Genomic DNA, 12,283 nt, shown 5'->3' on the forward strand with positions numbered 1-12,283 from the left:
AATTACACATTAATAGATAATAATAGAATATAATGTCATTAAAATATAAAAAAAAGAATTGACATTTATAGATATAGAGCTAATGTAAAAATTGTTTTTGCGTGTTAATTGAAATCAATAAGATAATTTCTATTACTAGTAGATACAGAAGACGATTCTTTGATTCGTATATTGGTGTACATCACTTGTAATTTCTTGGCCAGTGTTGTGTATTTCTTAAGTTAGCGTTTATTAGAATAAATAAAACGTTATATCAGAGTTTGAAATTACACGCTCATATTTAAGAAAGAACGAATGACCAATAAAGTGAAAGATGGTCTTCAGGAGACAAGTTATCAGCAGCAAGATCATAAGTATTCTAATCGTTCTCATTTCTCAAAAGATTTCCACTACTTCCACCATACCTTGGCCTTTGATCACGCAATATGCGCAGGATAATATTAACATCCCAACAACAAACAGAAACAATATAACTAAATACAAACTAACTAAATACAAACTCCGCATTACAATATATCTACTTATTGAACTATATTCTTTCATTTCTCAACAAGTCTGAAGAGAGAAGGGAGAACACTATAAAAACTATTAATAACAAGTCAAAAATATAAAAAGGTATTCTAAACCAACTATGTATATAGCCTATTAGATGAAATAAGGACTTAAAGGCACAGTTTTAACAGCACAATTACACAATGACTAAGAAAACAGAATTTAATTGGGGATGAAATGACTGGGGATGAGGTGTCCGGGCATGAAGTAACCAAGGATGAAATGACCGGCCACCAGTCTGACATGTCCTCAAAATCATTATGTTAAGTTTAATAATGTATCGATAACTGTACGCATGCATAGGCCTACTGTTGCAACTCTAGGTTAGGCACTCAACGAAAGGCATGCAACTCAACACAGTTTAACAGGAAATAATAGTTGTGTTTATTCACTAGGGTAAACACATAACATGATGATTCATCCTTCAGCTTCCTCAGAGTCTTACTACTAAGTATACCAGTCCTTTGCTATTTAACCCGAATGTGGACCAACGACAGCCTTCCCCGCTTCGCTCCAGGTCCCTACTACAACCTTCAGGCAGCACAAAAGTTGGCCTCTTAGTTTCCCAAATATTCAGACTCTTCACAATCCCTGATGCACTATTCTTCTCTCCATTCTAGTGTCTTCCTGTTTTCGTTCACTAGTGCGCTAGTGCGCACCTCAAGCACTGGTGCAAGGCAGGGTTACAACAATACAGTGAACTCTATATCATTATAAGAAACATAGGCATCATGTTGCTTTTTAATCGCTAAGTGTGTAGGCTATAAAATGATGGAGCCTACTAATAGCACTACGGATGTAGGCTATTACATTATTTTAAAAAATGTGTTAGATTAAATTAGTATTAACCAGTAGAGTCTGTACAAATTAAAAAAAAAAACACGACTCTTAGAGGGTTCCTTTTATAGGAGAATATAAAACCTTTAAAACTTTATTACATTCAAGCAGCCCTTTCGATGGCTTTGGCGATTCATTTTGGTACCGGCCCACCGGGCATTTTTCCGAATGCCGGTATAGCCAGTCCGCCCCTGATTTTAGGTACAACCGTAAAATGTAAGCTAAAATCGAATGAATATTGTCAAAATACATTGAATACTTTTCTAACTTAAAAAGCTAGGGAAAGTTAAAATTGATTAAGCAATGATTAGGCCTATAGGCTACTCTTTAATACAGCCACTAATTATAGCCTACCTTCGCTATCGTATGCTGGCATGGGCGTTGCCAGGGGGGTGGTGGAATTCAACCCCCCTCCCCCCGAAATGAAATCCCCCCCCCCTGCGGGGGGTCGGACTTCAGTGACTATTTTAGGTGGAATTTTAATACTAGACCATGACTATCCCCAGCGCAGCTAAGGGGGTTTTGAGTTTAAAACACCCTTACCAGGGGGTTTTGCAGTTAAACACCCCTCTTCTATAAAACAAAAGAAAAAGTGCAAACGACAATCCCCAAAGTCCAAGAGCATAGCTAAGGAAGATTCTGATTTTAACCCCCTCCGAAATTTATGATAAAACCTCCTCTTCAATATAAGACTATCCATACATCAGTCACCTGATTCTATGAGCGTAGCAAAGAGGGGTTTTGTGTTTAAACCCCATCCAGCGGGGTTTGAAGCTAAAAAAATACCTCTTCAATATAATAAAAAAGCAAATTACGCATTTAAAATGCTATGAGCGTAGCCATTACGCGTAGGACGTAATCATCTTCTTTTTTTGAAAAAAAATTCTGCATTATATAAGATTAAGTTTAACCCCCCCCCCTTCGACGGGGTTTGGAGCTAAAAAATACCTCTTAAACACAAAAAAAGCAGATTGCGCATTTAAAATGCTATGAGCCAAAGGGGTTTTTGAGTTTAAATCCCCTCCCTCCAGAGGGCTTTTTTTTTAAGTTAAAAAAAAACACCCTACAGAGAATTTTGAATTTGTTAAAAAAAATCCAGAGATTTTTTAGTTTAAAACCCCCTAAATCAGATGATTTTGACGATTAACTTCCATTTTCGATATAAAATCTAAATCAAACTACAGTCACCAAATTGCATGAGCGTAGCCAAGAGAGGTTACAAATTTCTACCGGTGGCTGAGCTCCATTAATAAAGTACAGTGAATAGTCATCTGCCGAAATTGAAAAAAGACTTGTAATGGAGGAAAGTTGGGGGTGGGGTTGGAGTGGAGGAGAAGTGATACTTGAATTTACGGGCTGGTCCGATTCAATGTAATCCGTCTATCCCTCCACCCCAGTGGCGCTACTGTCCATGGAGGGCTCTGGCCTGCTTTAACACATCTCTCCATTCAGATCTCTCCTGAGCCTTTCTTCTTCACGCCATAACCCCAAGCAGTTGTAGATCTGCTTCCACATCGTCAATCCATCGCATTCGGGGTCTGCCTTTGGTTTTTTGCCGGTATACAATTTCTGCTCCTCTGTTGTCTGACATTCTTCCAAGGTGACCTGCCCAACGTAGTTTGTTCTTTTTTCAACTTCTGTCACTATCGGTGGGTCTTCAAACAATTGATACATCTCATGGTTAATGCGTGTCATCCACCCCGTTTCATCTTGTATAGCACCATAGATTTTTTTAAAAGAATTTAGAATTTTTGGCTCTCAAGTATTTAGTAGATTTTCGGTTGTCTTTATCACTTGCATACATTGCTATTAGTCTTATTAACCTTTTGTAAATCGTTTTCTGTAATAGATGCTAGAATTAGATGGTCAAAGAAATGTATATGGGAGCGATTAACTTCATATCATTATATTGTTAAGAGTAAGAAAAAATAGGAGGGGGTCCATGGCAAAAATAAATAAATAAATAAAATAAATAAAAAAAATAAATAAATAAATAAAATAAAATAAAATAAAATAAAATAAAATAAATAAATAAATAAATAAATAAATAAATAAATAAATAAATAAATATAGCCTGGGACAAAATCAACAGTGAAGCTGGTGGGTAATGCTAGTTAAAAATAAAAACAAAAAACGTACACATTATTCTTCCAATTTAATTTAATGAGACTGAAATATTAACACAAAAAAAAAATTAAGTTTGTAATTTCAAGGTCCACAGGCACTTCATTGGACCACCTAAACAGATACATTCTCAAATTATATACAATTGGCACAAATCAAAGCTTGTCATCTCCACAGTTTTAATAGAAAGGAAAATGAAAAAAAAACAACATTTTGATTTTCAATGTTTAGGATTGTGTGCAAATAATCCATCTCCAGTCACATAACTGAAAAAGCAACACAATGGTTTAGGATTATGTCCATTATAATACATAGCTCCAGTAACTAACTGAAGTAAAACAAATGCAATGGGGTATACCTAGTGCCATTCCTGAATAATCAACATGACAAAAAAAATTTATATGTACACTAGATAAAAAAAATAATTGAGTGGGAAGGAAAGGGGGGGGGGTGTGTGTTCATGATGAGTACACACAATTTATAAACCAAAATTATAACATGAACTGTCATAAAAAAAAATCTATGATTTGTTTTGCTTTAAAAAAAATATTTTGAAATAAGAAATAGATGAAATATATGCATATGAACAGAGCTTTCTCCAGCTGCTGTTACTTCATAGTTGCTCACACCTTTTTCAGATACCGGTACAGAAACAATGAAAGAAAAGTTTTCATTGAAAGACAGCCCTTTTTGCGCTTCCCCGTCAACAAAGCATATTCACAACCAACTAAATGTCACGGTCAATAAGGATTCACACTATCAATAGTTTTTTGTTGATATTTTGTGTGTGTGTGTGTGATTGATGCCGTATATTAAATAGTCAACCACATAACTGTACAGCAAACTACAGGAACAAGTAAAATACAGAGATTATTTATTCCAATGCTACTGAGGTTTAAAACAAAAAATGGCTGAATGTAACCATGTTTTAAACAAATCCAAAGTATTCTTGATTTTATTTTTTAAACAATTCACAAAATTGTTTATTGAGTGGGTGTTCAACATACACTTAAGTGGGTTAATTGTGTTAAGAAAAAAAAGCTGCATAAGATGAAAATAACTAAAGAAAAATAGAACTAATCTAATAGCCTATGATAAGCACCATATACAAAAAAAAATTAACATGCATGCATCTTAACTGCCCTAAAATGATTAAGTAACAATGAAGCATTAAAATTCAGTTCTAAAAGCAAAACACTATTTAAAACAAAAATGTAATTAAATTTTCTTCATGTAAACTGCATTTTGTGTAGTTTTTCAAAAACTATATTTTTAATTGGACCATTTTTTGAAGTAACGTCTGTATTATACAAGATAAGAACATAAGATAATATGGTGGACAAAAAAAATATTTTCTTGCTGCATAGAGATGTAAAACTGAGTTTGCCAGAAATCACGAATTAATTATTACAGATAAAATGCTAATTTTAATCAAGACAGCAAAAGAAATAGTATTAAAACAAAAAATATTACTTTTTGACAGATACAGACAAGCAAATAAAGGACAGATTTTTTAAGGTAAAAAAGTTTATATCTCAATAATAAACTTCATTAACAAAACATGTACAATGTAATATAGTGTCTTTCTTTTTTTTTTTTTTTTTGATTTGCATTTACTACTAATTAAAGAAATGCTGAGGTTATGTTGGTCACCATCCATCATCAAAAAGTTGTTTTTTTTACTAGAATAAACAAAAGTTGACTTAAGGTCACATTCTGATTTCCTGAATGTACAAATTATTTTACCCAGAAATCTGATCTGATCTTTTCATTTCAGCAGTCAAAGCAACTTTCCCCCACCTTGTCCCAAATGAGAACATTTTGATAAAAAATATCATTCTGAGCCATGAGACAACAGGCTAAGTCAGCATATGTACTAATTTATTTTCTTTTATTGTGACAATTTTTTATTTACTAAACTTGCAAATCCAATATAAAGGTATCTTTTTGTGACAATTTTAAAACCCTTTCTTGTATCAGGAATGATTTCATTCACTGAATCACATGATGGCTTCAAAAATTCAAGTAGCCATGTTTGTTTCAGTGAGATACGATGAATGAAAAGAATGTGGTCTCTCCACAATAAACCATACTTGATAATCATCTTTGATTCCAAGAAGTACTGCTTCAATCAAGACATGCTACTTGTTGACTGAATCCTTTAGCAGTTATAATAACTTTTCTATAGAACCCCCAAATCCATCAACACCATAGCACTATGAAATAAAAGACCTTGTTTATTTAATACTAAGCAAGCTTCATAGAAATAAATTCTATATAATATACTAGTCCCAATACCTTAAGGGTGGTGTTGGTGCAAAAATATAAAATACAAATGCAGGCCCGTTACATTTTTAATGCTTGCAAGATAAAAATTAAGTTAAAAAATACATTACTAGTCTGGTTTGAAAGAGCAAGTATTTTTGTACCAATCAATCTAGATAACAACCCTTGTATAAAATGGACAGGGGTTTATGAAAGTGTAACAAAATTCAAAAATAGTTAAGATTCACAATCACAGTTTAGAAAACAAATTAATGAAAAATACATTTGCAAGTCATTATTATTGTAACACTGCTAGAAACCCAAACTGTTAATGTGGCTCTTCACAAAAAAAAAAATAGTAACAAAATGGCGTTACTGATAAAACATGATTTAAAAAACAAAAAACAACTCACAACTCATAAAATCAAAAATAAATTTATACAGCTAACAAAAATTATCGCCATATGACTGAATCACAATAATTAAGCTAGCCACTTTTTTTTTTTTTAAGAGAAGTAAATGTATTTACATTTGAAGTGGAACCTATGTACAACAGTGAAATAAAGTTTTCTCATATCAATTTTATACTGTCTTTGAGTTGGTGGACGAAAATAGAAAAAGTAGATCAATACTTAATATTAAATTGAGTCAAATAATAAATCAATGTGCAATATGTGCACAGCTATACTTCTGTGTTTTAAATCCTGCAAAAAAAATATTATCCACAATAAATCATCACAACTATCCTTTTAGATTTCTTATATCATTAAAAGTGTGAAAAAGGAAAAACTTGCCTCATTTAGCTTTTGGTTTTAAAATAATTATTATTATTAAAGCCAAAAATTAGCTTTGATAACTAGTGTTCCCTTTCATAGGCCATGTGAAATTATACATTTGTTTTATATATATATATATATGACTTCACTTAAATCTATTTGCTTTAGTAAGCTAGTAAAAAAAGTCTCCCTGAATGTTTAAATAAACTCTTTAAATACTGACTAGATCTGACCAAGAGGAAAAAGAAGAGGGTAAAGTTTTTTTTTCTAACTTAAAATGTCAGTTCCAGTGAAGTTACACAGTTGTCCACAAATAATTTTTTTGTTAGAATGCTATGTGGCAAGCATGACAATCAACCTCTTAATCGCTACTAAAAATAGTTTAGGCATTCATATAAGATGGATGAATATCCTAAAATTGTAAACAAAAACAAGAGCCTCTACCTAAAATCCTTGGTTTTAAAGCAAGGAAAAATATGTTTTTTTTTGTAAACAGATTTCATAGAAACACATCTACAAGGAAATAAAAGTGAAATAAAAGGTTGATCAAACATTTAGAGGTTAAAACCTTTTTTATTTTTTTTTTGTTTAAGAAAAGAGATTCATTAAATTATTTATAAAAATTTAAAAAAAAAATGTTGATTTAGGTCTCTATTAAATGTAAACAAAACAAAAAAAAAACCAACAAATCTCGATTGGAATTTAAATAATGCTAAAACATCCTGGTGTGACACACACAAACTTACATCTAGTCAAATTCACAAGTGACCATAAATTGTCAATAGAAGGCCATCATTATCATTAACAGACTGTAGGAGAAAAATAACGAGGTTCTTTGTCACACTTTTTTATATTATATATATCTTCTTTTTTGAAGCAACGTCCTGGCAAGTGCGTCTGTTATATCAACATACCTATAAAATGTGTATTACTGAGTAGATAATAAGAAAATAAATGAAGTAGAATAATATCAGAAGAATTTGTATCTAACTAAAGAAACTAAACCAAACAGTGTGGATGGATACTGTTCAACTGAACTAAATGAATGGTAAAGAGCACCTAAAATAATATAGATTGCACGCAGCTATGCAATAATACAAAGTCCCTTTTTCATTTTTTTTTAAGAAAAACAAAAGTATATGGATATATAAAGAAAGCAAAAGGCCACAATAAATTTATGTAATACATTTTCTTAAAATTAGAGCATTAATGAAAAAAGATCATTAGTTGCTTTTTATTGATTTAATATGGTTTTACTTTTATGTATAAAAATGTTACTTATTTTCAAAATCAGAAGGCAAATAAGTAGCTGCTGTACCGATGTAGTGTATGTTGAAGACTGGAGTATTGATTTTTATAGGACATTTCTTTTTAAAGCAGAGACTATATTTTTCACCTTGTTTTTTTAAACGATTTACACATATGTGAATAATACACAAGCATGCTCTTGGAAGACCAAACATAGCCATTAAATAGATTATAAGCACAAGGAAAAGAGTGGTAAAATCTGATTTTCAATAAACCTTTGGTGCTTGAGATTTAACTATGACAAAAAGCACAAACACAGAAGCAGCTTTTCTCTATGGAGGCTGCTAAAAAACAATTACAAAATAAATAAAAACTTGACAGTTGTTGACATTAGCACCTTAATATTCAAAACAGAAAAATAAATTTAAGTCTTTTTTTTTGTTGTTGTTGCTTTTTAATTTCATCAAGAAATCAGCAGAAAATAGACACAGAATTAAGATATAACTTTATTTCATGCCCTTTTAAAGCATTGGTGTTTACTTGAACAATGATGTTGTCTGCCTGATCTTCAGTGATTAAAAGATGGATCAAATACTAAAGCAGGAGAAGAAAGAGGTAAATTTTAAATTTGAGTACTGATGTTTTAAAAAGCCAATTAAAATCTCAGAAAGCATGAAATTCCTGAATTAATTATTCCTTTGCTTCTGAAAAAAAAAACAGTTTTAAAATTGAAGTCTAATGCTTTCCAATTGTTTCAAACACTTTGATTACTGGTATAATATATCAAGTTTAAATTGCCTTATGTTTCCAACACAGGGTCAACTAAACAGATTGGAAAAAAAAAAAATAATAATTGTCAGATACCAGTTTTCTTACAGTAATAAACAATGCAATGCATCATATACTTTTGTGTACTGGGATTTTTTCGTTAACCCTGTATATTACATACAGCTTGGACAATTTATAGGGCCCTTCTGGCTTAGTAATACTAATAATTATAGGATAAGAGTTAAAATAAGCTTGTGTTAAATTACACAAATATTTCAGACTACGAGATGTTCAGAACCAAGTTCAACAACTATCCATTGTCTTTTATTTGTCTGACTCAAGAATATCCTTTCCATGCACTGGAAATAAAGATGATTCGCTGGATGCATTCAAAGTACAAGCATAGTTTCAAAGGATGAAAACGTGGGATAGTCAACATATGGCTGGACAAGCATGGCATAGTGCCCATTGTTGCAGGCAATGCGGACATTAGTCATGTCATCATCCATTAAAAGAATTTCATCCTTTTTCAAAGAGACATGGTGTTCCTTTTGGATCTCTTCTAAGACAGCTGTTATGTGAGCCTCTTTGCCATTTAACTCTGGCATAAGGTACCTTCCTGCAATAGAATCTGATGAACCTGAAGTTAGCGACCTCTGACGTTGCATGAAATCTGATGTGTTTCCTTGAACATAGATTTTATTAGCGACTCTGAAAATACAAAAGAAAAAAAGTTAATTTTACCCAATAATAAAACAGTACAATGAGAATTATTCAATTGAATGTAACCAAACAAGACTGTAAAACTCTCTGATAAGAGAATAAGCATAGATATTCATGTCTGGGGTGGGAGAGATGGGACGGAAGCTTTAGCAGGTTTGTAGAGCTCCTGTGGCATTTATTGCTTTCATTTATCAAGCACATTTTTTAAAAACCTACCATCAGTCACTAAAAAATATATTCAAGTCCAACAGTAAACAAAAAATACATTGAAGAAGTAAAACCCAAAAGGCATGCCAATGAGAGATACAGTAAAATGACAACTTTCTAGAGACGGTCACTATCACACTGCATATTGATCATGCTAGGTTGTTGCCTATCTGAGGTGAATGAAATTGACGCCTTCTAAGATTAACAGTTTCATAAGGGGGGGTGCAATGTCTACAGCTGGATTTATGCTGTTTAGAGTAAAATTTAAAGATTTATGTCCTGATCTGAGTTAAAAGATCTGAAAGTAATACAACATAATGTTTTCTAATAATGATGTATTTGATTTTAAGAATTAAAAAAAAACTTACTCGAGGAGTAAATTAAAAACAAAAATTTTAAATGCTCTAATATAAAGTCAATAAGTCTATTTGTTCATATAATATGGGAGTCAACCCTGAGAATAATCAGGAGCCGGTGAACCATAGGCAGCTTGCTACCAACAGTGCTAAACCATGGCCAAATCTGCAATGCCACTGATCTCAAACTGTATCATTCCTTTGGACACATAAGCTGAATGGAAAAAAAATGTGTGGGGAACACTGTTCCAACTATAGCTAATAACCAGGCTTTCATCTAATTGATTATCTATGAGATGAACCAAAGTCACTGAAGGGAGATAATAGACTTATAAGCCTTTGGAAAAATCATGCATTAAACTTCGAAGTTGAGTCTCATGATTGACATTTTCTAAGTCATTTTAGTATTCTATTATAGGACTGTCCAATGATATGTACATAGTATACAATATAACTTTTCCAAATTAGATTTTTCTTTAATTTTTTAAAAAGGTCATCAACAGGTAGGTTTTTATGTATGTGGTGTTGAAACATTATTGCTACCTGGTATAATTGCATGAAAACAGACAAAATATTTTTTTTTTCCACGGTAGGGTAGTTAATTTTTTTTTTAAATGAGTTTTTTTTTATGGTCAGCACTAATTGGCAACTTTCCATGCTGAGAACAGTTCTAAAGCTTATAAGATAAGTCTTCATCTTCAAACTTAAAAAAAAATTTCCTCTTCCGCCTGCTCAACCATCAAGCCAATGATTCTCCATTTAGAGGTTAAAGTTAGGATTTGAAAATGCCTGCTCACCTTGTGTGCCTCTGCTAGTGAGAGTAAACATTAACACAAAAAAAAAAAAAATTTTAAATTACTTTTGTACAGTGCATGTTTCATGCTAAGCATAATCAGTGCACTATGATCCAATCTCTTGTGGACATTTGGAGGTATCTTGTTCAAGGTTTTTATGTTGTCTCGATAGGTAGCCAACTCGTTTACGCCACTTATCCAAATATTTCATATTATCTTCAAAATTTTTGAATAGCCTACATTTCAAATTGAATTTAATCTGTTAGATGACTACTTAGATCTGGGTCCTATCGTAATCACTAACTTAATGAGGTTTTCACAGTTATTTCTTTTTAATTTTAAAAGACAAGTACGAACAATTATTTAGTTTTGATCATTAGTAAAGACTTTATAATTATAAAAGATTAGAGCTACTCTAGAAGTATAATCTAGACCTTATTATTATAACTTATAGAATAGAACTGAATAGATCTAGATCTATATATAATTATATGTATCTCTACTCTAGTCATTCCAGGTTTTTTTTTTAATAAAATGTTACACAAATAAACGTCTTCACTTTCAAAATTTTCATGATAAAACTATTTAAAACTATATAAACTATATCTAGAATATTACTAGAATCTAAAGTCTAAAGTAAAAACTTACTTCTTTGGCAAAACTTTGTGAAGCAAATCTTTGATGAGCCATCCTTGTCGATGGTATGTTACAATAGCTACAAATATTCCCTTATTGACTGCTCCTTCCAACAAATCTCTCATGCACGGTCGAACGTGAGGGACAAGCTTGTCAACACTCTCTGTCCACGTTCCCCCAGAATGAATGTCGATTAGGGTTTTGTCAAAGTCCATAGCTAGAAGCTTGATGCCTTTTTTCGTTAATGCTAGCACGAAGGAATCCAGTCTGGCTTTTACTTGTTTACTGGGCTTGCTTCCTGAACATGCCATCTTCCTTCTGCAGCGTAAACTAACACAACACATCTGGCAACATTAACACATTCGCTAGAGTCCACAATTAGCTTTTTTCAGGGGGAACAGAAGAATGTAAACAAATTTTACCCCCTTGGATTGGTCTTTTGACACAGCTAGCCAGGAACACAGGAACACACATTACATGAATTTCGAGAGTTGTCGCTCGTTGTTGAGATAACACTTTACAGGTCAAGGGGAGTGGCTGCGTACAAATCTAGAATCTACATCCAAGATCTAGAATTTTTCCCTAATTACAACTAGATTCTAGATCTAGAATTAAGTCATCTTTTGCATGTAAATCTAATAGATATAGTTAGAAATAAATGTGGGTTAATGCTTATTTAAAAATCGTAGATCTCTATAATTTATTTCTATAATAATAACTGACATAGAAGAGAGCACCTGGCTGCAGACAGCTTCGGAAAAACAGCTATCACTTTCAAAGGCCGAGGGATACACATATATAGAGAAAAAGAAAATACACTGCCGGGGACAAACTCGTAGACGGCGAAAAGAGAACCTAAATCGACGATGGTTATATTATGTCTGCGCTGAATGTGACAAAATATGTTGATCGCAGCTGTGGCAGCGTAGACTCGTGAAATACTGCCTTCCTCATTAATCTTCGGACGTGAAGATTCGACAAGCTTATATTATTATTA

At 32.4% G+C, this 12,283-nt stretch overlaps 1 protein-coding gene across 1 annotated transcript; it reads right to left on the bottom strand.

Moving 5' to 3' along the window:
• Window positions 1–3,529: 3,529 nt before the first annotated feature.
• On the bottom strand, window positions 3,530–11,851 carry LOC106051539 (uncharacterized). Its single transcript, XM_013206722.2, has 2 exons — window positions 11,299–11,851; window positions 3,530–9,281 (listed from the first exon to the last, which is right to left on the bottom strand). The coding sequence occupies exons 1-2, from the start codon at window positions 11,628–11,630 to the stop codon at window positions 8,960–8,962; spliced, it is 654 nt and encodes a 217-aa protein (XP_013062176.2). The 5' UTR covers window positions 11,631–11,851; the 3' UTR covers window positions 3,530–8,959.
• Window positions 11,852–12,283: the final 432 nt, after the last annotated feature.

This window comes from Biomphalaria glabrata, chromosome 12 (assembly GCF_947242115.1).
Source record: "Biomphalaria glabrata chromosome 12, xgBioGlab47.1, whole genome shotgun sequence".
Classification (NCBI taxonomy): Eukaryota; Metazoa; Mollusca; class Gastropoda; family Planorbidae; genus Biomphalaria; species Biomphalaria glabrata.